Source organism: Salmo salar, chromosome 03 (assembly GCF_965601325.2).
Source record: "Salmo salar chromosome 03, fSalSal1, whole genome shotgun sequence".
In the NCBI taxonomy this organism is placed as follows: domain Eukaryota; kingdom Metazoa; phylum Chordata; class Actinopteri; order Salmoniformes; family Salmonidae; genus Salmo; species Salmo salar.
The window spans coordinates 36,954,429-36,981,599 of NC_138293.1; the positions used below are offsets into that span (position 1 = coordinate 36,954,429).

The window sequence follows — 27,171 nt, forward strand, 5'->3', positions numbered from 1 at the left end:
CTTTGGTCTTGGCCATAGTGGAGTTTGGAGTGTGACTGTTTGAGGTTGTGGACAGGTGTCTTTTATACTGATAACAAGTTCAAACAGGTGCCATTAATACAGGTAACGAGTGGAGGACAGAGGAGCCTCTTAAAGTAGAAGTTACAGGTCTGTGAGAGCCAGAAATCTTGCTTATTTGTAGGTGACCAAATACTTATTTTCCACCATAATTTGCAAATAAATTCATAAAAAATCCTACAATGTGATTTTCTGGATTTTTTTTTCTCATTTTGTCTGTCATAGTTGACGTGTACCTATGATGAAAATTACAGGCCTCTCTCATCTTTTTAAGTGGGAGAACTTGCACAATTGGTGGTTGACTAAATACTTTTTTCCCCCACTGTATTTAAGTGCCTTTAAACGGGGTATGGTAGTACGTGCCAGGCGCACCGGTTTGACTGTGTCAAGAACTGCATCGCTGCTGGGTTTTTCCCACTCAACGGTTTCCCTTGTGTATCAAGAATGGTCCACCACCCAAAGGACCTCCAGCCAACGGCAGGCCAGTGGTCAGAAACGGGTCACTGATGAAAGAGGACAAAGGAGGTTGAAACGAATTGTGCACAGCAACAGACAGACTACAGTTAGTCTAGTAAAACATTAGTGCCCAAAGATAAAAGATTGCACAAATCATTGTACCTTGACGTGAATGGGCAGGGGCACAACTTTCACTAGGGACGGGGGTCATGACGCCCCCCCCCCTCGAAACTGCATTTTTGTCCCCCCCAGTTTCATCATTGCACTGTGATACCAAATACGGCATCGGTGTGCTTTAGGACCATACGGACACCTTAGAGCAGTCGGGTAGGCTGTTTGGAGGTTTCAGCTGGCTAGATTTAGGACCGCACAGACACCACAGAGCGTGTGAAAGCAACGCTTCTGAAAGGCTGGCGCATAGGACCAACACGGGAGAGATGAACAGAAGCAGCTGCTGTCAGTGTGTATGTGTTGCGCTCTTTCTCAGAGTTGTAAAAGCAAGCTGAACAGAAACTGGCTACACTTTGGTTGACTGATGTAGATTGCAAGGTAATTGCTGTTTAATTAAGAGAAGAAAAAAATAAAAATTCCAGTGCTAAGCTAGTAGTGTAACTGACATGTAACGTTAGCTTACAAATGTTTCATCTCCTCTTGACTGAGGTGAATGAATTAGCTTGCTAGTAGATACCACAGCCAGTTCAACTCTAGTCTGTAGCTATCTGTCAAATAGTGATATTAGGTGGCTATTATTACTATCTAACAGCTGTTGTTTGTATGGAAATGTTTTGCAGCCTTCAACAGAAGTAAATGAACTTAGCTACCTTTCGCCAGTTGATGTACCGTTAGAGAGCTTGCCAAACTTAGGTAATGTTATTATTTTTACCTCATTCATACTAGACCTGAATCAATCAATGAAACCAGCGGCCAAAATCAATGTTATTGATTTGTCAGTTTCCCTAGCTAATTCCCTTCTTTTCACACTGACACAGTAATCAACAGCTCTTACAGGCTTCACTGTCATGGTGCAACATCAGTACACAACACTATAATCGTCATGTCTTAGCAGGATCAGATAGTGACTGGTGTCCCAGCATGGTCAGACAGTCAGGGAAGACAAGTCTACGGAGCTCAGGTGAATTTTGCAGTTTATTAACCATATCAGTGAATGATACAAAGTTCCATCTTGAGTTTATGGGTAGACCCCACAGTAGCTACAGGATGGCGGCTTAAAGCTACAGTCTGGGATCTGTGAATAATGGTCATTTCAATTATTGAACCATTGATTCTATTCTTGGATGATATAATGTATAAATGTTCACCAATGTAATTATTTGTCATGCCCCATCTTAGGAGGATCAGATGGTGACAGGTCTCAGCAGGGTCAGGCAGCCAAGAAAGACCAGTCTGTGGTGGAGCTGAAGTGAATTTTTGCAGATACGACACTTTATTATCTCTGTGCAGCAAACACTGGACAAGCCAGACGCTTCAAAGATTGAGACTATTTTAAGGCAGTGTGACAAAATTCAAAAGGCACTCGTACATCTGAGCAATCTTATTGCAGGTGCATGGCAACAGTTGAAACAGGATGAAGGAAAAAGGAAACCGCACACTGCTCTTGATAGTATCACTGATATTTAATAAGCTTACGTATCGGCCTCACGGCCTTCGTCAGAGCTTTTGTGAGTTTTCTGAAAACAGCACCCCTATGTAGACATAGCCCCACCCACATCCGTTCCACGCATGGAAAGGGGTTGGAGGCAAAGGAAAAATAAATAAGTGCTACCAAACATAACAATATGCATTTCACAAACACTACAAAAGTGTATAAATAAGACGCATTAAACACGTCCATAAAACCACAATGAGGACATTAATCATTGGGTACATCATACAAAAAACATCAGAGTAATCTTAAATAGGCACATAATTCATGTTCAAATTCACAACATAACATACATAGGCATTTCACCATTAAGTCCTTTAGGAAATAATGTCTGGAGGGTGAAAATCCAAAAACATTCTCTTTTGCTCAGAGTATTATTAATATAACCTCCCCTGTCTGATATCTTGACTTTCTCTATGCCACAAAATCTAAAGGTAGAAATGTCATGTTTTAGGTCATTAAAATGTACTGCGACTGGATAATCCCTGTCGTTTCGCCTGATTAAACTTTTATGTTCACTAATTCTCTGTTTGAGAGAGAATTAGGCAGTGTGACAAACCTGCAAAGTTGATTTCCAAATTGTATCAAGGGTTGATAGAAGCTTTTCCTGGTGACACAAAGCATGTAAAACAAAGATGTGAGGAAGACCTGGTAGAAGCTATAAATGATGATGAAGATGTGTTTGAATGCCCAGTCATGTTCATATCATCTCAGACATAAATTACTGCAGTTTAAGGGGGAAAGGGGGATACCTAGTCAGTTGTACAACTGAATGCCTTCAACTGAAATGTGTCTTCCGCATTTAACCTAACCCCTCTAATCGACATCCACGTCTTTGGCGCCCAGGGAACAGTGGGTTAACTGCCTTGCTCAGGGGCAGAATGACAGATTTTTACTTTGTCAGCTCGGGGATTCGATCCAGCAACCTTTCGGTTACTGGCCCAACGCTCTAAGACCACCCATAGTACATATTATATGTCAGTGTAACTGAATAACATGCTATTCCTCTGCTGGAGTTGTAAAACACAAAAGGGGGCATATTTGCATATGTTATTGTCTTGTGAAATCTGGCTGAATTTCGGCAGTATGTCTTATCTCAGCATGTCTACATATTCTCCCTTCTCCTTGTATTTGCTTGCTTCTAAATGTTGATACTGGAGACTGTTACCGAACAAAACTGTGTAACCATGCATCTAAAGAAATGCATTTCCATTAATTGGAAGGTTGGTTATCCTCCCACAATGTTACAATGGATGGCAGAAATCCCAAATTATGTATCACTAGATTTGATTTATTACCAGATTTAGGGTATACTGGGAAACTTTCATAAGCTCTGGATGCCTGATATGGAATAAAGTACGACAAAAGGAGTCTGAAAACATGCCAACATCAGGAGAGATACCTATTTAGGCAATCCCTAGCTGCTTGGCTGCTCAGTCGTGGCCCTAGGGGTCTGCCGTTCTGAGGGGTTGTCACTCTGGCCTTAGCATAATGAACGTTTCCTAAAGCTGAGTGAGGTGTGTTGGGGCGCTGCAGGGCGGTGGTCCCTTAAGGGCAGGACGGGGTGACCCAGCTATATTGTGTGCAAGTAAAAATAACTATACAATACTATTAGGCCTATGAGATAAATTATATGGAGGATGTGCTGTTTCTGTGTGTTAATGTATATGTAGGTGCATGTGTTTTCTTGTTTTTGTTTCCAAACCTTTCCCTTGGGAGTAAATAAAATGTTAAAAAGTGGGGAAAAGATTGTGTTGGGAGAGAGTTGAGGTATTGACTAGACTGATGGGGGTCGGGCGTGCAGGCGGCTCGGGCTGGCTGGGCGGTCTGGCTGAAATTTGATATAGAGTATGTCTTAAGACAATCAAAAGTCTTTGTACTTGAGTTAAAGGTGCACCACAATATTGATTATTGAATTAGCTTTGATCTAGTTCAGTCTTATCAATCACTTAAACAAATTTAGCAATGATCTCTTACCTAGCTTGATGACATGCTTACTTTTTGTTGTTCTAAATAGAGACGGCCACTTCTAAAACCAAAGTTGCGCCCCCTGCGAATGGTGTGTATGGCAGCCGACGACCTTGCAAAGTTCCACTTCATTCAGCAAAAAACAAGAAACTGCAGTAAAGGAACGAAAACGCTGGATACTTTAAAATTGGAAAAACATTGCCTGTCTGATTAATCCCGGTTCCCGCTGATGGGAGGACTAGATTATGGAAAAAACCACTTGGGTACATGCATCCATCATGCTGCGTTTCAACATTGCAGGCTGGTGGTGTGGGGTGTGTTTTCATGGCACACATTAGGCCCATTTTTAAAAGTGGAGCAACGTTCGAATGCCACAGGATACCTGAAAATCATTGCCAATCAGGTGTATCCCTTCAAGGCAGCAGTGAATCCATCTGCGAATGGATTTTTCAGCAGGATAATGCCCCATGCCACAAGGCTAGAATTGTCCAGGAATGGTTCCATAAACATGACAGTGAATTCAGCTTACTGCAGTAGCACGCCCAGCAACCAGATCTCAATCCAATTGAGCATCTGTGGGAGGAGATGGAACAAGCTATTTGGAGTAGAGATCCACTACCAGCCAACTTGACACAACTGTGGGAAGCATTGGAGTCAACATGGGCCAGCATCCTTGTGGAATGCTTTTAACACCTTGTAGAGTCCATGCCCCAGAAAACTGAGGCTGTTTGGGGAAAAAGGCAGTGCAACTCAATATTAGGAAGATGTTCTTAATGTTTTGTACAGTCATTGTATTTTCTGTAGGAATTGGTCAATGGTAACGTGATCATGAGAATTTCATATACAATTACAATGTGCTGTTAACATTCTACACTTATTTTCTTCTTTACTGTGCTATGCTGTGTTATGAGCCATTCTGCAGGGTCATTCTGTCTTGTGTTGTGTTTGTGGCACTCAATTATCTTCTCAATATGCATACACCAACACAACACTTAATGTGATCACTTCAAATCAAACTGTGCATCGCTCACAATCTACAGCAATCATCACTCTCTTCACTTCCCCCTATCTTTTTTCACAAAATAAACAGGCCACACCCTTCACCCCAACACTCCCAGTACTCCCTCTGTGCCATGGTCTGGGGACACTTCAAATTGAATCACACCTAGTCTTCCTATGTTGATGGACACCCTGACACCCCAAACCATGGCTGTTCTCTGTGATCGATAGGTGCCATTTCTTCCCTGCCTCTCCTGGTCATTGTGGCCCTCTCACTGCAGCGGAAGTCCATTTAACTGTACGTTGTAACTGCATGCCTGTCGTAGAACATAAAGCCTCTGAGCCTGAACCCACCTCTCCATCCCCCTGACCACTACTATCCCACCCCTACCTAACACACTGTCACTACTATTCCTCTTGAGTTTCAGGGTTTACTTAGAGGTATAAACAAGAATAAGAAAAAGTAAGAGTCACGATTGTTCCTACCTTCACTCTGCACCGGCATAACCAAGCATCAGCAAGTGATGACGCAAGTTATCACTAAACTTCCCGTGTTGACGTCCTGAGTCTCTCCTTTTCTCTCTCTCTGTATATCTCCACTGTTATCTCTGCCTCTGTTGACTGTCAAATCAATGAACCAGTAAATCTTTCAAACTACATATTTATTTTTCTTATCGATTTAGCCATCTACGGTATCTAATGATCTTTGATTCAGATGACCAGTTTTATACAGTGCCAGTGGTGTCAGTTTAGACAATGTACAGTAAAAGTGTAATTTTCAGATGGCAAATGTAAAGTTGTATGAACATACATGTATGATGTAAGCTAACACACAAACACATATTTGATTGCCTTGTTGAGTTAAAATAACGTAACAGTTTAAGGCAGCAGAGTAACTTCAAAATAAGTTATTAACCTGATTTGATATCATACTGTCCTTTGTGGCAAGAAGTGAAATCCCAAATAGACAAACACTAACTAGACAACACATACTAAATGGTTCCTATATACACAGTGTATAAAACATTAAGAATACCTGCTCTTTCCATTACATAAGACTGACCAGGTGAAAGCTATGATACATTATTAATGTCACTTGTTTCATCCACTTCAGTCAGTGTAGATGTGGGGGTTGGGTGCAACAACATTTTAGGAAGGGGGGTACAACTCAATTCTAGGAAGGTGTTATTCACTTTTTCTAAAAGTGCAGATAGGTTTTCATGATATAATTTTTTTACCAGTTGTAAATATATAGGCTGGTAAAATCTGTGAGGAGCCGTCAACAGTCAAACATGAAAGCCATTTCACAAATCAGAAAAGTATGTCAAAATGTCTCAAAATACCTTTTGTACCACATTTTCACAGACAGTGTTACAGAAAAACTATAATTATGTTTTATTTGTTCCATCTGGCCTGAGACAATATTAAACTTGTGTGTGGATCCCCAGGGTATGCGGGTACCACATTTTGAGACACTGGATTCTCTCCTATGTGAGTTCTCTGATGTGACTTCATACTGGACCGCTGGGTGAAGCATTTCCCACACTGTGTGCACTCGTAGGGCTTCTCCCCGCTGTGGACCACAGCATGTCTGATCAGGTTATACTGCTTGGTGAAATTCCTGCCACACTGTTCGCAGGTGTACGGTTTCTCTCCGGTGGTGCCGCCCGACCTCCACTGAGTCCTCATTCTCTTCACCATGTTAAAACTACTGCGACTCAGGCTGTATCCAGAGAAGGTGGAGGTGGTGGCCATGTTTGACCCTGTCATGCACTCACTCATTCTCACTGTTGATTCTGAAGCCCTGAACTGATGCTGCCTTGGCTGTATAGCTAAACTATTTCCGTTATTATTTGAGTTCAGCCGCTCGCCGCTCTGTCCTTCTGGCATATGTTGTCTAGTCTCATCAGCCAATGTCCTGACATGTTTTTTCATGTGTGCTGCTGCACTGAACATGTTAGCATGTGGTTTCCCTATAGAAGAGTGAACCGATGGCCCTACGGATGGCAGCCCACTGTGAGATGGAAAAATTGATATATTCTGAGAGTACTCTTCTGTGGAATGAAAGGAGAAATCTGGGTGGCCATCAGGGTCAGTGTCTCTGCCTGGATCCACAGAGGTCCACAGCTGCCCATCAGTCTCATCCATGACAAACTGGTCAGGTCCTGCCAGGGCTGTGGTCTGATCCAGCACCTCCTCTTTCTCATCCTTCACCATCACTAGCTCTTGCGAGTCCTCGTCCGGGCGGTGCTGCTCTGTCCTGAACACCTTTGATTTCTCTGCAGACGTGAGCCGGGGTGTGCCTGGTTCCTCTGGACCATCAGAATTGGGGTAATGTTCCACTGAGTCTTCAGGAGATATGTTGGGTTGTGTGATGAAGTCCTCATCAAAGTGCCGTTGCTCAAAGGATGATGGTTGCCCAGGCTTGGAACCAGACTCTAAATATTTGGGATAAACATAAAAGAAACATTACAAAAGATCTTTAACAGTTGCAAAACATGAAAGATTTCGAATTGACTGTGTGTACGCGCACTCTATATGCCAACCCAGAACAAAAAACACCAACTAGCAATTTGCAACGTGTATACCACCACACCCACACAGTCTTCCATAGACAGACAGAGCAGTACCCCTTATGGTCGCACCCACCCTCTCCAGTGATCCTGAGCTCTTCCTGAGGGTCAGTCTTCCACACATCCTCTGCTGTCTCTTCATCTTTGATCAGTATGGGTTCAGTCTCTGCTCTCTGCTCCACGTCTGTAGGCTGTAACAGAGGACTTAGATTATTACTCTGGACACACCATATCTAACCCTTTTCATATTGCAGTGACCTTGGTTTGTAAGTAGGCTCTTTTCATGTCCAGAAATTAAGTTGGATAGCTACCTGTTATTCTTATCCGATTTATTTGGCATAGGCTACAGCCAGAAAGTAGCTTCTATAGTTTCTGGGTCAATAAACCATTCAATTTGAGAACAGTTGTGAACATTCTCTCATTTATAATTGATCAAGGTCATTACATTGGTGTAAATTACACCATGACATTCTGGGGTCTCTATTGAGTGTAAAAATAAATAAAAAAAATATTATGGGAGTAATAATATTTTCTTTATGGCACTAATAATAACGAAATCATTTAAACTGTAAATATGGGCCTCCTGAGTGGTGCAGCAGTCTAAGACACTGCATCGCAGTGCTTGAGGCATCACTACAGACCCGGGTTCGATCGTAGGCTGTGTCACAGCCGACCGGGAGAACCATGAGGAGGAGCACAATTGGCCCAGTGTTGTCTGGGTTAGGGGAAGGTTAGCGACTCCTTTTGGCAGGCCGGGCACCTGCAAGCTGACTGCGATCGCCAGTTGGACGGTGTTTCCTCTGACACATTGGTGCTGCTGGCTTCTGGGTTAAGCGAGAATTGTGTCAAGAAGCAGTGCGGCTTGGCGGGGTCGTGTTTCGGAGGACGCATGGCTCTCGACCTTCGCCTCTCCCGAGTCTGAAGGGGAGTTGCAACGATGGGACAAGACTAACTACCAATTGGATATCCCAAAAAAGAGATTAAAAATATATATATATTAATTACCTTTTAATGTGGCATGAACATAACCAGTCATTCTATTTTTCATCTGATTGTCAAACAAATCACTTAAAAAAGTAGTCTACCTGTGCATGTTCATCCACTCCAAAATAATTCCAGCAGCTAAACATCATGTATACTTGCGCCATTTGATGAATGGAAATATATATGTTACAAAACACCAAAAAGTTTGCCTAATGTATTATATTGAATGTAGGCTAATGTACCTGTTCTGCGTGTGTTCATGTGCGTAAAATTGCCTTGGCTGAGAGGGTAGGTGCAGGCCTAGTGGAGGGTAGATGCAAGTAAAGGCCGTGTACCCACCTTTTTCTGAAAAATACTTTGAAAGTATATTAAAAACTTTTACCATGACCGACAATCAGCGTTTACCCACCAATTATTTTGCCACTACCGGTAGGCTTATTTGAAGTTCATAGTAATAGAGCCTAAGTCAGTTGACCGTGTGTGTTAGAGTAAAGGACTTCACGCTGCTTGCTTAGCGAGTAACGTTACCACTTCCTCACAAACGATTCAGCCCATACCTGGCGCGAACTCAGGACCCCTGCCTCACAAACATACGACTGTCCTCCCTCAAACATCTTAGACGATCACGCCACCTCAAAAGCTAGCTAATGAGGCGAGCAAGCGGGACACTTCAGGCTGAGGAATAACTTTCACACATCCCCCATGTGCTACATGAGCGTGACCAACACATTTTTTCCCGTGCCAGTTTCAGCCTAATTTCAGCTGTGTCATGAGTTTTCAGGCTACAAAAAAAGTGACATTTGTCAGCAGGACGCACCAATTAATGTAGGCCTAATCAATGGCAATCATGTAATGAGTTTAATCAAAACATGTTTTACACCCTAGTTCATAAGTTGTCCATAATTTATGCTTGGAGTCTTCACAGATCGTGTGACATAAAACACTACATTTCATTCCTTACATTAATGACAGTTATTTGTCATTATAAAGCATTTAGACTAACAATTGAAATAGAATATTGAACGTAAACCCTGTACCTATCATGGATCTTGTGAAACTATGTAAGTGTAACTATGCCAATGTAACATTTCATTATGTTTCACCATGAAAACAGTTCCCATGGGGACACAAATCCAAAATAATGTAGGCCTATGCCATTGGAAAATGTAGCGCTTCTAACCAAACGTTAACCTCTTCTAACCAAAAGAGTCACCTTATAGGCCTACTTTCATTAACGTATAGCCTACTTTTTGGATGGATTGGATGCACATTGGTGTGTAGCTGTAGGCCAGTTGTCTAGTGCTATAAACCACCATCAGCTGATCCAGGAAAGAAACCAAATATTGATAGAAAATAAAGCTAAATAAATTCTCTACTACTTCGGGCCACGGATGGCACGGAGAACACCCACACACACCTGAAAAACAAAACAATGCGCGCTCTAAATAGCTGACTATCAAAAGCAAACCATGACTAATCAACAGATAAATCTAAAGCATTGGAATAAAGGCTATCGATCAAGGACACATGGCAAACAAATGGCGAAAATACAAAAGCAAAATCTATACATAAAGGAGCTCATATTTCATATTTACCACTGTAAAACATATGTACCACTACATTTTAAACAAATAGAATGGTTAAATTAGCATAATTTTTTGGAGACCCTCACAAAGTTTGACTTTTGTTGCATTTATGGGAGCCAACATCTTATTCAGGGGAGCTGAGCACTCCCTGGCTCCCCCCAATTAGCACCTTGGTAGTTACCCTGGTTTATAAAAGCGGATCTCAACTCTGCCACTGGAGCATAGCTTTGTGGCACAGTCGATTGGTTCGCAGAGCTTCTGGCCAGAAGGTCGAGGGTTCGAGCTATACTCCCTGCCTGTTTCATTGCAATACTAATGAATCACACAAAAACTTCAAACATTCCAATAACAGAATTGATCCATGAGGTCATCAGGTCTTTGTAAAAAGTGATGCATCACACCTGGGGTTGAGAGTCCTCTCCAACAGCCATATCTCCGTCTCTCCACTGTGAGCTATTCCTCTGCTTGTTCAAAACAATCTTGACTGGATATGAAGATTTCTCAGATGCCATTGGGTAAAAAGCTGGAAAATAATTGTATTCAGTCAAATATTAGGGCTATTCACACATTTGGGCTTTGAATATGCAATCAATTTAACATGAATAACACATCTACTACCTTTTCTCCTGACTCGTCCTCGCGTCTTCTTCAGCTCGCCCTCCATCATTTGACACTTCCTTTTCAGTCCATCAATATCTCGCTGGCTTTGGGTAATTTCCAAACGTATAACTGCACAGCTATCATCAACCTGTTTGTTTATTTCTGCTACAGCTGCTTTAGCTAATACCTCCATAATGGATACCAACTGCGCCTGAAAATTGCAGCTTGCCATCTTGTCCAACCCAAATTACAGATTTGTATTCTCTGTGTTAAGTAAAACAACAATCCGTAGATTATGATAAATGGCAACGTTTCAAGTGGGAGATGCGTGCGCAATTGCATTCGTACTTCCGTTCAACTCGTGACGTGAGTATCTATTACCGTAAATATGAGAATGCAATAGCCCTTCAACATTTGGTAGAATTAGCACCTTCCAGGCAAATACCAGTGTATATTCTAGTCTGCCTGTAGTGTAGCCATATCTATTGACAAACAAGTTTTACGATCTGAATAAAGCATGTCTCTTTTTAGTCAATAGATATGGCTACATGTATGGGAGGGAGAGTGCAGTGCAATGCTGTGGCTCACATGGTTATTATGCATGAAAGGCTATAGATGCCTTTTATGACGCACTGTGGTAAAATGTAAAATACAAAAACACTTTCTTCAACCATTCTCAAATACTAATGATTTATATATGATCAAATATTGTCATGTCCATTCTCATCGACACAACCTAATAAAACCATTCTGAAAATGTGATATGGTATTTATTAAATATCTCTCTCATCATCACTCAATGCCTAGGTTTACCTCTAATGTACTTACATCCTACCATGCCTTTGTCTGTACATTATGCCTTGAATCTATTCTATCGCGCCCAGAAACCTGCTCCTTTTACTCTCTGTTCCGAACGTACTAGACGACCAGTTCTTATAGCCTGTAGGCGTACCCTTATACTACTCCTCCTCTGTTCTTCTGGTGATGTAGAGGTTAATCCAGGACCTGCAGTGCCTAGCTCCACTCCTATTCCCCAGGTGCTCTCATTTGTTGACCTCTGTAACCGTAAAAGCCTTGGTTTCATGCCGCATGTTAACATTAGAAGCCTCCTCCCTAAGTTAGCTTTATTCACTGCTTTAGCACACTCTGCCAACCCGGATGTCTTAGCCGTGTCTGAATCCTGGCTTAGTAGTACTGATATATCTGTGTGAGATTAAGTTAATTATGATTGAATGTGTTATGGAGCAGTGTGTATACAACGACTGTGTGTACACTGGGTGGTATTTCTATCCAAGAGAGGAAGTAGAGCTGGCTCAGTTCATCGCCACACACCAGTTCACTGGAGCAGTGCAGGTTCACCTCCAAGACTACAGCAGTACCCACACACACAAACACATGTAGAGAGAGAGATAGTGTAAGCATACATTCAAACATACATACACAAACAGTGCATTGCTGTGACTACTCATCCATTCTTGATAAAAAGTATTTGAGTGTGTGGAAACTGAAGAGTTAGAATTTCATGCACCTGTTTCTTGATGCTTGTGTCCCATATTTTGACAGTTCTCTCATGGGACGCCGAGATGATCGTGCTGTTGGCGAATCACAGTACACTAATCCTGTCATTGTGTGGCTAGGGAATATCCATCAAAATCATCATCATCAGCCCTCCCGAGTGGTGCAGTGGTCTAAGACACTGCATCGCAGTGCTAGCTGTGCCACTAGAGATCCTGGTTCGAGTCCAGGCTCTGTCACAGCCGGCCGTGACCGGGAGACACATGGGGCGGCGCACAATTGGCCCAGCGTCGTCAGGTTTAGGGAAGGATATGGCCGGCCAGGACGTCCTTGTCCCATTGCACTCTAGCAACTCCTGTGGCGGGCCGGGCGCATGCATGCTGACACGGTCGCCAGGTGTAGTGTTTCCTCCGACACATTGGTGCAGCTTGGTTCTGGGTTAAGTGGGCATTGTGTTTCGGAGGATGCACGGCTCTCGACCTTCACCTCTCCCGAGTCCATACGGGAGTTACAGCAATGGGACAAGACTAACTACCAATTGGGGAGAAAAAGGGGTAAACAAAATAATTTTAAAAAATGTAAAAAGATTCAATCATCATCAATATCAAAATATCTAACAGGTTTCCTGCTGCTCCAGGACGTTTGGTGGCTGGTTGAACCACATGTTTCTCCCACACCAGCAACTCTAGAGACAGGACACAGAATAACAGTCCAGTTAATAAATTATTCACATAACAACTTGTTATGTGAGTGTCATTGTACTTCAGTGCAGTTATCTAGCCACCTTTTCCCCCACTAGACTGCTCCATTTCTAGCTCAATGATGAAGACAGATCAGTATTTGGGCCCATGACATACTAGGGAAGGCAGATATGACCATATTATCATTCACATATTTTTGCTACAGTGTGCACTAATGAACATGACCCTTGTCTTTGGCAGACATAGACTAGGGAGGAAAATACCATGCATCTGAATCAGGAAACAGCTGGGGCACGTGGGTGAGGATGAATTTCACCATGATGGACTGGACCCTCATCTCCATAAAGACTGCTGTACTGTTAAACCCTGACGCCTCAATATCTTTTGACCTGCAAACAGCCTCAGAGGGTTAAACAACGTTGAACAATGCAAACACACTGTTTTAACTATCTCTATCTAGTTAATGTCTTTCTCTCTCATGTAGATAAATGCACTTGAGAAGGTTTGGAGCCAAAACAATGGCGAGGTTCCGGGCATGCATGTTGGTGTGTGAGGAATAAGAAGCCATCTTGATAAGGTGACACATGAGGAACTGCAGAGTCCAGAGAAACCAGGGTGAGGGAGAAGGGGCAAAGAGAGAGGGAAATGGGTTTAATTTTGTAGATGTAGCTTGAAAACAGTTGAAACTATTGGAGAAAAACAACACATGGCACAATTGTTTTATCCCAATTTATAAACAGATGGTTCCATCCATATAATATATGGAAACCTTGCAAACATTTACTATTTCTATATAAAAGTAGGAGAAATTACTGAATAGGCGGAGGTTTACCTGTAATGGGGAACTGGTAACTCCTTCAGCACATCCTTGATCTTAACTAGCCTCTGCTCCTCCAGCTGAATCACCACAGCTTCCTAGTGGGAAAGAGGTTGATATAAAAAGCAATATGCCATATTTATGCTGGGTCTCGTTCAGTAGGTATGAAATGGGAGAAAATACTGACATTTTGAACCTCTACTACATGAACTTGTCCAATAGAAACACCACTTCTCATTTTCCATGTCTCCTTTTTGCTCCTACTGAATGGAATTACAGTATCTGAATTACTATCAAGAAATGTACTAAGACAGGTAGGGGAGAGTGGGGTAAGTTGAGCCATCTTTGTTTCTAGGGAAAAATGTATCATTTGACCAAATATTTTGGAAGAGGTTATCATTTCATGGTCTGTAAAGGAAGAAACCACATGGAAAAAGTGGCAATCAAGTTAGGTCCAAAAAACGGATTTTCACCAAGTCAAATGAATGTATTGTGTTATTGTCACATCCTGACCTTAGAAAGCTGTTATTTTCTATGGTAGAGTAGGTCAGTGCGTGACAGGGGGGTTTTCTAGTTTAGTATTCTATGTTGTTAAGTTCTAGTTTTGTATTTCTATGTTGGGTTTTGTTTGGGATGATCTCCAATTAGAGGCAGCTGGTCCTCGTTGTCTCTAATTGGAGATCATACTTAAGTAGGGTTTTTTTCCACTTGGGTTTGTGGGAGATTGTTTCTGAGTTAGTGTATGTTTCTACTCTGCGTCACGGTTTGTTCGTTAAGTTTATTGTGTATGTATTGCAAAGTTTCACAGTGAAAATAAAATGTGGAACGACACACGCTGCACTTTGGTCCGCTTCTCCTTACGACAGCCATAGATTTCATGATGCTTGTATCTAAATCAAAGCAGATCATTTTTGTGTTCTATACATCAGTTGGGCTCTCTCTAAGCTTCAATATAAGGTCCTAAACCTAGCACAAAAGTGCATCCTTGTAGCTGTGTGGGCTAATATAGTTAAAATGTTTGCCTTGGGGTAAGTTGAGCCAATGGTAGAGCCAATGGCAAGTTGAGGAAAGTGTTTTCTTCTTAACATAGGGCCTAGCCTATGCTAAAAGTGTAAAAAAAAAAGTAAAGTGTTAAGTCTGTGTTAGATGCTTAAAATGATTCAAAGTAAAAAAAAAAGCTATTGTGATTGATTGTGTTGAATTGTGTTTGGGAAATAAATATAAACATGGTTTTATAAAGATATTGGTAATATTTAACTCAGTAAAGACATTTGAAGGCACCTTGTCCCGCCGCTCAACTTACCCCATAAGTAAGTTGGCCAGGAGACCACTTTTTTTGGACAAGCTTTTGATTATTTCCAGGGATACATAACATTCAGAAATATGCAGTGAGTGTACAAAACATTAGGAGCACCTACCTAATATTGAGTTGCACCTCCTTTTTCCCTCAGGACAGCCTCAATTCATCAGGGCATGGACTACAAGGTGTCGAAAGTGTTCCACAGGGACAGGTTCCACAGGTTTTGTCAAGTTGGCTGGAATGCCTTTGGGTGGTGGATACACACGGGAAACTGTTGAGCATGAAAAACCCAGCAGCGTTGCAGTTCTTGACACACTCAAACAGGTGCACCTACTACCATACCCCGTTCAAAGGCACTTAAATATTTTGTCTTGCCCATTCACCCTCTAAATGATACACAATCCATGTCTCAATTGTCTCAAGGCTTAAAAATCATTATTTAACCTGTCTCCTCCCCTTCATCTACACTGATTGAAGTTGATTTAACAGGTGACATCAATAAGGGATCATAGCTTTTACCTGGTCAGTCTATGTCATGGTCAGTCTATGTCATGTTCATAATGTTTTGTACACTCAGTGCATGTACATATCTTTGTTAGAAAGAATACTATATTTCCCTTGATGGAGTGATGCTAAATGTAAAAAATTGCTCAACTTACCCGACTCTCCCCTACTCACAGCATATTTGTCATACAGCTGGTATGAGAGGAGAAGATTGGGCAACTGAAGTAGGCCTTGCAGAGAGAGCTGACAGGGTGACTGTCCTGCAAATCTGGGGTCCACTCACTGTCAAACTCCCCCCTTTGGAAACAAACACATTACACTGCTGTACTTGACCACACACACACTCACGCTCGCACACACACATACGAGGGACAAACACACACACGCTTACCTTAGTTTCTGTGTGTTGGATGACACCCCAGATAGCCTGTAGATCCCATTTACAACCCCATGCTTTTCAATGAATTCACTGCAGCTTCGCAGCACCTGAGGAACTGAGAGACAGACAAGATGATAATACTATGGAACTGACAGTGATGAACAACAGGATGCTAATATTTAACTTATTCAGATACAACATATTCTAACAGACTGAGGGAACTTGGGATTTACTCTCCTGACAGGTTATAGCCAGGTGGTCCAAAAGATCCCTTCTTTTCTCCAGAGTCTCCGCATCTCTTATTTTCTCCTGCCTCAACTTCTCACATTCAGCCCTGTTGTCAACTATGTGTGTATGTGTGTGTTTAATATTAGTATTTTATGTATGAATTGGTCAATTGTAACCAGTTGCGATTTTAGCATGTAAATCTTGGTGGCGCAAAAAAAAAAATATTTGGGGAACGCATGCCAGCAAAGCAAATATACAACACAACACTAAACAATACATTAATTACACTATTACGGTGAATCCTTACCACTGCTACACAAGACACCTGCTGTCTGGCAGCGAAACAGTTAATTCAGCCTCATTTACTGCCTTTAAAAAAAACATGGCTGACTTGCTTAAACAAATGTGGTTTCTACATTACTATGGCATAATTTCGAATAAGACAATGAGCGAGCTAGGACGGACGTAGTCAATATAACTATTTATTCAGCACCTTTGAAATGTACAGCAACATAATTCAGAACATGGGCCTTTCTTACAGTATTCTCCCTGTACACCAAGTCAGAACTGTAGGATAAATAAAGGGGGCATATAAGCGTACAATGAAAGCGCTTGCAATATTTTATTATGACATTTCTCTAAAACAGGCTATATGCTACATGTGCACCACCAAGTCAGAAGAGTAGGCTAAGCTATAAGGGGGAAAGGGACCACATCATTAGGGTGAGGCACATGGGCTACTAACAGCTTACTACACAACGTACACTTAGTATACATTTCTTAGCTACAGTATACATAGCTCTGAGGGGTCTTTGGCCTGGTTTGCTAACTACTTCTCTCAAAGAGTGAGTGTATAAAGTCAGAACATCTGCTGTTTCAGCCACTGCCTGTCTCTAAGGGTGTACCCCAAGGCTCGATCCTAGGCCCCACGCTCTTCTCAATTTACATCAACAACATAGCTCAGGCAGTAGGAAGCTCTCCCACCCATTTGTATGCAGATGATACAGTCTTGTACTCAGCTGGCCCCTCCCAGGATTTTGTGCTAAACGCTCTACAACAAAGATTTCTTAGTGTCCAACAAGCTTTCTCTACCCTTAACCTTGTTCTGAACACCTACAAAACAAATGTCATATAGTTTGGAAAGAAGAGTGCCCCTCACCCCACAGGTGTGACTACTATCTCTGAGGGTTTAGAGCTTGAGGTAATCACCTCATACAAGTACTTGGGAGCATGGCTAGACGGTATACTGTCCTTCTCTCAGCACATAAAGCTGCAGGCTAAAGTTAAATCTAGACTTGGTTTTCTCTATGGTAATCACTCCTCTTTCACCCAAGGTGCCAAACTAACCCTGATTCAGATGACTATCCTACCCATGCTAGATTATGGATACGTAATATATAGATCGGCAGGTAAGGGTGCTCTCGAGCGACTAGATGTTCTTTACCATTCGGTTATCAGATTTGCCACCAATGCTCCTTATAGGACACATCACTGCACTCTATATTCTTCTGTAAACTGTTCATCTCTGTATACCCGTTGCAAGATCCACTGGTTGATGCTTATTTATAAAACCCTCTTAGGCCTCACTTTCCCCCTATCTGAGATATCTACTGCAGCCCTCATCCTCCACATTCAACACCCATTCTGACAGTCACATTCTGTTGAAGGTCCCCAAAGCACACACATCCCTGGGTCGTTCGTATTTTCAGTTCACTGCAGCTAGCGACTGGAACGAGCTGCAACAAACACTCAAACTAGACAGTCATCTCAATCTCTTCATTCAAAGACTCAATCATGGACACTCTTACTGACAGCAGTGGCTGCTTTGTGTGATATATTGTTGTCTCTACCTTCTTGCCTTTGTGCTGTTGTCTGTGCCCAATAATGTTTGTACACTGTTTTGTGCTGCTACCTTGTTGTGCTGCTGCCATGTTGTGTTGCTAGCATGTTGTTGTCATGTGGTGTTGCTACAATGCTGTGTTATGTATTGCTGCCATGCCATGTTGTTGTCTTAGGTCTCTCTTTATGTAGTGTTGTGTTGTCTCTCTTGTCGTGATGTGTGTTTTGTCCTATATTTTTATTTTTAATCCCAGTCCTCGTCCCCGCAGGAGGGATTTTACCTTTTGGTAGGCCGTCATTGTAAATAAGAATTTGTTCTTACCTGACTTGCCTAGTTAAATAAAGATCAAATAAAAAATGTAAATAAATCTCCCTGGCATATTACATAATTTATGCAGCAGAGTCTAGCATTTTCTGGATTTATGGTTCCTTCAAGACAACTGGGAACTCGGAAAAAAACAAGGTTGAATCATGACGTCCGTGATCTTCAGGTCAGAGCTCTAGAAAGAGGCCCGAGTTCCTGACTTGGAATTCTGAGTTGGATGACCGTTCAAAATCTATTTCCCAGTCGGAGCTCATTTTTTCCAGAGTTCCCAGGTGTCTTGAACTCACTGAAGTCAGAGATTTCCCAGTTCCGAGTTTTCAGTTATTCTGAACACGGCAGAAGTAATGCTGAATTGACAGCATGGCCAGGGTATTCAACCTTTTCTGGCCCATTTTGTTGAATGTTTATCCTTTTAAGCTTGGAAAAGAGACCCTTAAACCGAGACTTGGACCACACACCCACTCCACTGAAATACAGGCTAGTGATTGCTTTGCAACGCTTGCAGTTAGCCACTGATTCCTTCCAAACCACTTATCGTTGAATTTGCAATTTCCAATTTGTTGTGTAATGTTTATGTCCAATGGCCGATGAGCACCGATACGTTTTATCTATAATTTCACTTCATCATTTCTCTTCATATGACAAGGTTTGAAAAGGATTTGCCAGTAGATTGTCGACTTGATTAATGATGATGACTGCTAGCTTGCAAGCTAAGATTTTTAAAGTATGATGTTGACATCAGTCCAATCAAAGCTATGGTAGATATGTGATTTGACGTAATTTTTAATTGTGGCCAATGACCTTGAGAATTTTTGGATGGGCACTTCTAATGTAACTCAATGGCAGCACGCAAGGGGCTTGAATTTTCTAGCTCTACCCATAGACTTTGCGGTGACATAGTGTCCCCATGAGTGACAGAACACTGAGCCAATCACAGCGCAACACTCCGTATTTTCCGCTGTCTGCCCCACCGCCACAAAAAGCACTGAGCTAGGCTGAAACACCTTCATTTTGGAGCTGCCTTACTCAAGAAAGCAAAAAAGAGAACATGTTTGTATGCTGCTTTACTAACTCAATGAATTATACAGTTGAAGTCGGAAGTTTACATACACTTAGGTTGGAGTCATTAAAACTCATTTTTCAACCACTCCACAAATTTCTTGTTAACAAACTATAGTTTTGGCAAGTCGGTTAGGACATCTACTTTGTGCATGACACAAGTAATTTTTCTGTATCACAACTCCAGTGGGTCAGAAGTTTACATACACTAAGTTGGCTGTGCCTTTAAACAGCTTGGAAAATTCCAGAAAATGTCATGTCTTTAGAAGGTTCTGATAGGCTAACTGACATAATTTCAGTCAATTGGAGGTGTACCTGTGGATGTATTTCAAGGCCTACCTTCAAACTCAGTGCCTCTTTGCTTAACATCATGGGAAAATCAAAAGATATCAGCCAAGACCTCAGAAAAGAATTGTAGACCTCCACAAGTCTGGTTCATCATTGGGAGCAATTTCCAAACGCCCGAAGGTACCACATTCATCTGTACAAACAATAGTACGCAAGTATAAACACCATGGGACCATGCAGCCGTCATACCGCTCAGGAAGGAGACACGTTCTGTCTCCTAGAGATGAAAGTACTTTGGTGTGAAAAGTGCAAATCAGTCCCAGAACAACAGCAAAGAACCTGTGAAGATGCTGGAGGAAACAGGTACGAAAGTATCTATATCCACAGTAAAACGAGTCCTATATCGACATAACCTGAAAGGCCGCTCAGCGAGGAAGAAGCCACTGCTCCAAAACCTGCCATAAAAAAGACAGACTACGGTTTGCAACTGCACATGGGGACAAAGATCGTACTTTTTGAAGAAATGTCCTCTGGTCTGATGAAACAAAAATATAACTGTTTGGCCATAATGACCATCATTATGTTTGGAGGAAAAAGGGGGAGCCTTTCAAGCTGAAGAACACCATCCCAACTCTGAAGCACGCGTGTGGCAGCATCATGTTGTGGGGGTGCTTTGCTGCAGGAGGGACTGGTGCACTTCACAAAATAGATGGCATCATGAGGAAGGAAAATTATGTGGATATATTGAAGCAGCATCTCAAGACATCAGTCAGGAAGTTAAAGCTTGGTCGCAAATGGGTCTTCCAAATAGAAAATGACCCCAAGTATACTTCCAAAGTTGTGGCAAAATGGCTTAAGGACAACAAAGTCAAGGTATTGGCGTGGCCATCACAAAGCCCTGACCTCAATCCTATAGAAAATTTGTGGGCAGAACTGAAAAAGTGTGTGCGAGCAAGGAGGCCTACAAACCTGCCTCAGTTACACCAGCTCTGTCAGGAGGAATGGGCCAAAATTCACCCAACTTATTGTGGGAAGCTTGTTGAAATTGAAACAATTTAAGGGCACTGTAACCAAGTACTAATTGAGTGTATGTAAACTTCTGACCCACTGGGAATGTGATGAAAGAAATTAAAGCTGAAATAAATCACTCTCTACTAGTATTCTGACATTTCACATTCTTAAAATAAAGTGGTGATCCTAACTGGCAAGGACTTTTGACAAGGACTTTTTACTCGGATTAAATGTCAGGAATTGTGAAAAACTGAGTTTAAATGCATTTGGCTAAGGTGTGTGTAAACTTCCGACTTCAACTGTATATATTTTCTTTGCATATTTTGCAAACTGATATGTGACACGTATTAATGCCAAAATAAAATGCAAAACAGGCAACAACAACAACGGTAACGTGACCATGAAGATTTCATAAACATTTACAAAGCGCCATTAATATTCGACGCTGTTTTGTTTTCTTCATTGCATTTAATTGTGCTTTATTGTTTCACTCTGTGAAGTGCTTCACTTTACTGTGTTATACTGAGCTGTGTTTTGAGCCATTCTGCTGGATCATACTGTTTTGTGTTGTTTGTGGCACTCTGTAAAGTAAGAAAACAGCCAAATCATCTTCTCAATATGTGTACACCAATACAACACTTAATGTGAACACTTAAAACCTGAATGTGCATCGCTCACATTGTACAGCATACATCTCTCTTCACTTCACCTGATGTATTTTTTCCCACAAAATAAACAGGCCACCCCTTTCACCCCAACACTCCTAGTCTCCCTCTCAATGCCGTGGTCTGAGGACACGGTTTTTTTGGGGGGGGGGGGGGGTTTCGATAAACGCCGAAAATAAGGTCTGTGGTAACACAGGTGTAGGAGCTCTTAAACGTTTTGTGCTGAGATAATCTTCTGCTAACGTCAGGTTTTGTGAATTTTGAAGCATTTACAGAATGTCATCAGAACAAACACATGAAACACATAAAGGCTTCATAATACACAAAGGTCATGTTAACTGACTGACATTATTTAATAAAAAATATAAGCCTGTGTTATTGGCGTTTATCCAAATTCCCCATAGGCTTTGACCAACGAGCCATAGCTAACTCCTTTCCGTTTTTTAGGACTACAAGCTAGCGAGCTCTACTGTGGCGCGCTCACTGCGGCGGAAGTCAATTGAACCGCACGTTGTGACTGCAGGCCGGTTGTAGAAGATGAAGCCTCTGAACCTGACCCCACCTCTCCATCCCCGACCCCTACCTTCCCACCCCTAACACACTGTCACAGTTACCCCTCTCGAGTTTCAGGGTGACTTAGAGGTAAAAACAAGAATAAGAAAGAGTAAGAGAGGTAAGACTAATCCTACCTTCACTTTGCACCGGCACATCCAAGAAGCAGCAACCTACCGACTCTGTTGATTGGCAAATCAGTGAAACAGTAAATCACTCAAACTAATCATATAATCTATTTAGCTATCTACAGCAGGGATGGGCGGCTCGCCTTTTGTAGGCCCACGGATCCATTTCCAAAAACTAAAAAAATATATGCACGTAAGGCCCCAAAAAGGCTAGGGCTGGCATTGATTGCATGTGTGGGTATGGATGTGGGTACTTAGACACGCGAGCCACTGCGGCCCCTCATGATAAATTCACATTTGTTGTGGCCCCCATCAAACTTGTCCATCCTTGATCTATACAATCTAATGTTCTTTGATTCAGATTACCAGTTTTATCCAGTACCGGTGCAGTGTCAGTTTAGACAACGTACACAGTAAAAGCGTAGTTTGCAGATGTCAAATGTAAAGCTGTATGAGCATGTATAGCCTATTACACTGAAACAAATATGTCATTGCCTAGTTTTGAGTTGACATAACTAAACATTTTAAGGCAGCAGAGTAACGTGAAAACATAACTGGGGAAATCAAGTTAAGTTAAGACGTAATATGACATCCCAGCTAGTGTTGGTCTAACTACATAAAACACATACTAAAAGGATCCTCTAAATTATTTATCTAAAAGCACAGACTGCATTTTTCATGAAATCATTTTTAATGAATATAACATGTTTATAATTTTGTTGGGCAGAAACACATTACCAGTTGTAAATAGGTTGTTAAAATGAAAGTGAGGAGCCATCAACAGACAAAGCATTTCACAAATCAATTGGGAGAAAAATATTGTAAAATGTCTCTATACCTTCTGTAACACGTTTTCACATAGAACGTATGCAATTATGTCCCTATTTGTTCCACCTGGTCTGAGACAACATAACACTTGTGTGTGGATCCAAGGGGTATCGGGGTACAACATTTTGAGAGACTGGACTCTCTCCTATGTGAGTTCTCTGATGTGAATTCATACTGGACCGCCGGGTGAAGCATTTCCCACACTGTGTGCACTCGTATGGCTTCTCCCCGCTGTGGACCACAGCATGTCTGATCAGGTTCCACTGCTTGGTGAAACTCCTGCCACACTGTTCGCAGGTGTGCGGTTTCTCTCTGAAACGCTTCTCGGTGGTGCCGCCCGACCTCCACCGAGTCCTCATCCTCTTCACCATGTTAAAACTACTGCGACTCAGGCTGTATCCAGAGAAGGTGGAGGTGGTGGCCATGTTTGACCCGGTCATGCACTCACTCATTCTCACTGTTGATTCTGAAGCCCTGTACTGATGCTGCCTTGGCTGTAGAGCTAAACTATTTCCATCATTATTTGAGTTCAGCATCTCACTGCTCTGTTCTTCCAGCATCTGTTGTCTTGTCTCATCAGCCAATGTCCTGACATGTCTTTTCATGTGTGCTGCTGCACTGAACATGTTAGCATGTGGTTTCCGTATAGAGTGAAGCGATGGCCCTACATCATCTGTCATAGTAGGAACGGATGGCAGCCCACAATGAGATGGGAAAAAAGAGATATTCTGAGAGTACTCTTCTGAGGCATGAAATGAGAAAATTGGATGGCCATCAGGGTCAGTGTCTCTGCCTGGATCCACAGATGTCCACAGCTGCCCATCAGTCTCATCCATGACAAACTGGTCAGGTCCTGCCAGGGCTGTGGTCTGATCCAGCACCTCCTCTTTCTCATCCTTCACCATCACTAGCTCTTGTGAGTCCTCATCCTCGGCTGGCTGGTGTTGCTCTGTGCTGAACACCTTTGATTTCTCTGCAGACGTGAGCCGGGGTGTGCCTGGTTCCTCTGGACCATCAGAATTGGGGCAATGTTCCACTGAGTCTTCAGGAGATATGTTGGGTTGTGTGATGAAGTCCACATCAAAGTGCCGTTGCTCAAAGGATGGTGGTTGCCCAGGCTTGGAACCAGACTCTAAAGATTTAGGATAAAATAAACATTACAAAAGACCCTTAACAGTTGCAAAACATGACTGCTTTAGAACTGACTGTGAGTGTATGTGCCCTAGGTTTAGCTGAACTGACGCCAATGAACACGTATACCACCACACCCACACAGTCTTCCATAGACAGACAGAGCAGTACCCCTTATGGTCGCACCCACCCTCTCCAGTGATCCTGAGCTCTTCCTGAGGGTCAGTCTTCCAAATGTCCTCTGCTGTCTCCTCATCTTTGATCACTATGGGTTCAGTCTCCACTCTCTGCTCCCCATCTGTAGGCTGTAACAGGGGACTGAGGTTATTACTCTGGACACACCATATTTAACACTTTCATACCCATGAATCACACAAAAGCTGTAAATTCTCCTGAAAATCCCAAAACAGAATTGATCCAAGAGGTCAGGTCTCTGTAATTGTAAAAGGTGATGTATCACACCTTGGGTTGAGAGTCCTCTTCAACAGCCATCTCTCCATCTCTCCACTGTGAGTTACTCCTCTGCTTATTCAAAACAATCTTGGCTGGATATGAAGATCTTGCTGATGTCATGGGGTAAAAAACTGGAAATAATTGTATTGAGTCATATTAGGGCTAGTCAAACATTTGGGTTTTGTATATGCAATCAATTTATCATGAATAACACACTACCTTTTCTCCTGACTCGTGTATTCTTCAGCTCGCCCTCCATCATTTGACACTTCCTTTTCAGTATATCAATATCTCGCTGGCTTTGGGTAATTTCCAAACGTATAACTGCACAGCTATCATCAACTCGTTTGTTTATTTCTGCTACAGCTGCTTTAGCTAATACCTCCATAATGGATATCAACTGCGCCTGAAAATTGCAGCTGGCCATCTTGTTCAGTCCAAATTACAGAATTTGTATTCTCTGTGTGAAGTAAAGTCTCCAATTTCCAAGCTAATGTGCAACAAACAATCCGTAGATGTTGACAAATTGCAACAATACTGCTTGTGGGAGATGCGTGCGCAATTACAATCGCGCTTCCCTTCAACACGTGACATAAATATGTACTACCGTAAATATAAGACTGCAACAGCCCTTCAAAATGGGTATAATTATCACTGGCCTGACCAGGTAGAGAGTGCAACGAGATTCATGTAAACTTAAAATAAACTTAATTGAATTATATATTTCAAGTAACTAATGCATACTACATTAACTATAGCTGATTAACATTAAGAGGTTATTCTCTTGGGGTTTTTAAGGCACATACATAAACACTGAGCTCACAAAACATTAGGATGCCTGCTCTTTCCATGTAATAGCTTTCATCTGGATAGTCTAAGACCCATTATTGATGCCACCTGTTTAATCCACTTCAATCAGTGTAGATGAAGGGAAGAAGACAAGTTAAAGAAGGATTTTTAAGCCTTGAGACATGGATTATGTATGTGTGCCATTCATATGGTGAATGGGCAAAACAAAATATTTAAGTGCCTTTGAACAGGGTATGGTAGTAGGTGCCAGGTGCACTGATTTTGAGTGTGTAAAGAACTGCAAAGCTGCTCGGTTTGTCACGCTCTACCGTTTCCCGTGCGTATCAAGAATGAGCCACCACCCAAAGGATATCCAGTCAACTTGACACAACTGTGGCAAGCATTGGAGTCAATAAATCAAATCAAATGGGCCAGCGTCCCTTTGGAATGCATTTGACACCTTATAGAGTCCATGCCCCGACGAATTGAGGCTGTTCTAGGGGCTAAAGGGGGGGTGCAACTCAATATTAGGAACGTGTTGATCATGATCTCCATAATAATTGGGGCCTCAATAAAAAAAAAGTGCATGTGTGGGGGCCTCAAGGGGAAAAAAATGGCAGGTGTTGCGGCCTCTGGGAAAATAACTGTCTGGTATGTTGCTGGTAAACTCACCAAGAAGCCACCAAGCACAACCTGTCCTTTCTTAACGCCCAGCAGTCAAGTGCTTTTTTCATCATTGGCCAACATCCCAAGAATGTGTGTCATCCTTCGAACTGCAATTTCAAGTCAGTATTTATTCGTCTAGACCTGGTGTACCAAGTAATAATGTGTGTGTACCATGTGTTGTTTGTCCAGGGCCGGCCCGCCCATTAGGCAGGATTAGGCGGCCGCCTTTGGCGTCAGATTGACGAGGGCTGCATTTTCCTCACATAATTCTGCCCAAAAACAATGACAATTTCTTCCAACCAGTGGCATATGGGCTTTTCAGGTGAGTGCTAATGCATTCCTTTGATAAGCAGTGGCACTTTGTCAAAGGCAGGGGAGCAAAATATTTGTGTTGTCTATTCTCAGCACGTCTCCAGAGTGCTGTTGGAGAGACGCAATGCTACGGCGCTCCACCAACATTCTGTCAAAAAAATAATAATCTAACATAAATACTGTAGCAGATATAGCTTAAAGAGTATGTGAACTTTTATGTAACCTTCAGGCTGGAGAGAAAATTAATGACAATGTAATGAGACGGACACTTTTTTACATCATGCACGTTTCTCAGCTCAAATAGCCTAACCTAAATGGAGCCCAATCAAATAAAAAATGCAATGATATGTTAAAACCTCTTTGGGATCGATGTCCTTCCACAGGACTGTTGAGCTAACACAGGATAATGCGATTAGTATGAGGTTGTAAGTAACAAGAATATTTCCCAGGACATAGACATATCTGATATTGGCAGAAAGCTTAAATTCTTGTTAATATAACTGCACTGTCCAATTTACAGTAGCTATTAAAGTGAAATAATACCATGCTATTGTTTGAGGAGAGTGCACAATTTTGAACATGAAAAGTTATTAATAAACAAATTAGGCACATTTGAGCAGTCTTGATACAAAATGTTGAACAGAAACGCAATGGTTCATTGGATCAGTCTAAAACTTTGCACATACACTGCTGCCATCTGTTGGCCAAAATCTAAATTGCACCTGGGCTGGAATAATACATTATGGCCTTTTTCTTCCATTTCAAAATGATGGTACAAAAAAATACAAAATAACG

At 42.0% G+C, this 27,171-nt stretch overlaps 2 protein-coding genes and 1 long non-coding RNA gene across 3 annotated transcripts; 1 reads left to right on the forward strand and 2 right to left on the reverse strand.

Annotated features, from left to right (window-relative positions):
• Positions 1-837: 837 nt before the first annotated feature.
• Positions 838-2,369, forward strand: LOC106600401 (uncharacterized). Its single transcript, XR_001327805.3, has 4 exons — positions 838-1,062; positions 1,305-1,377; positions 1,580-1,645; positions 1,864-2,369. It is a non-coding gene; the product is annotated as an uncharacterized LOC106600401 (long non-coding RNA).
• A 3,419-nt stretch (positions 2,370-5,788) lies between these two features.
• LOC145877568 (uncharacterized) lies at positions 5,789-11,631 on the reverse strand. The gene is made up of 4 exons (XM_082973470.1): positions 10,905-11,631; positions 10,688-10,809; positions 7,793-7,907; positions 5,789-7,581 (listed from the first exon to the last, which is right to left on the reverse strand). The coding sequence occupies exons 1-4, from the start codon at positions 11,116-11,118 to the stop codon at positions 6,539-6,541; spliced, it is 1,494 nt and encodes a 497-aa protein (XP_082829596.1). The 5' UTR covers positions 11,119-11,631; the 3' UTR covers positions 5,789-6,538.
• An 11,238-nt stretch (positions 11,632-22,869) lies between these two features.
• Positions 22,870-26,182, reverse strand: LOC106600396 (uncharacterized). Its single transcript, XM_014191709.3, has 4 exons — positions 24,829-26,182; positions 24,619-24,740; positions 24,347-24,461; positions 22,870-24,157 (listed from the first exon to the last, which is right to left on the reverse strand). The coding sequence occupies exons 1-4, from the start codon at positions 25,034-25,036 to the stop codon at positions 23,079-23,081; spliced, it is 1,524 nt and encodes a 507-aa protein (XP_014047184.2). The 5' UTR covers positions 25,037-26,182; the 3' UTR covers positions 22,870-23,078.
• Positions 26,183-27,171: the final 989 nt, after the last annotated feature.

Excerpts from the sequence above, each read along its gene's own strand:
- LOC106600396 (XM_014191709.3), bottom strand. The coding sequence starts at position 25,036 with ATGGCCAGCTGCAATTTTCAGGCGCAGTTGATATCCATTATGGAGGTA. Across the intron at positions 24,741-24,828 it reads TACACGAGTCAGGAGAAAAG|TTTTTTACCCCATGACATCA; the intron begins GTAGTGTGTTAT and ends AATTATTTCCAG. Across the intron at positions 24,462-24,618 it reads AAGAGGACTCTCAACCCAAG|CCTACAGATGGGGAGCAGAG; the intron begins GTGTGATACATC and ends CCCCTGTTACAG.
- LOC145877568 (XM_082973470.1), bottom strand. The coding sequence starts at position 11,118 with ATGGCAAGCTGCAATTTTCAGGCGCAGTTGGTATCCATTATGGAGGTA. Across the intron at positions 7,908-10,687 it reads GAGAGGACTCTCAACCCCAG|CCTACAGACGTGGAGCAGAG; the intron begins GTGTGATGCATC and ends CCTCTGTTACAG. Across the intron at positions 7,582-7,792 it reads GCTCAGGATCACTGGAGAGG|AGTCTGGTTCCAAGCCTGGG; the intron begins GTGGGTGCGACC and ends CCAAATATTTAG.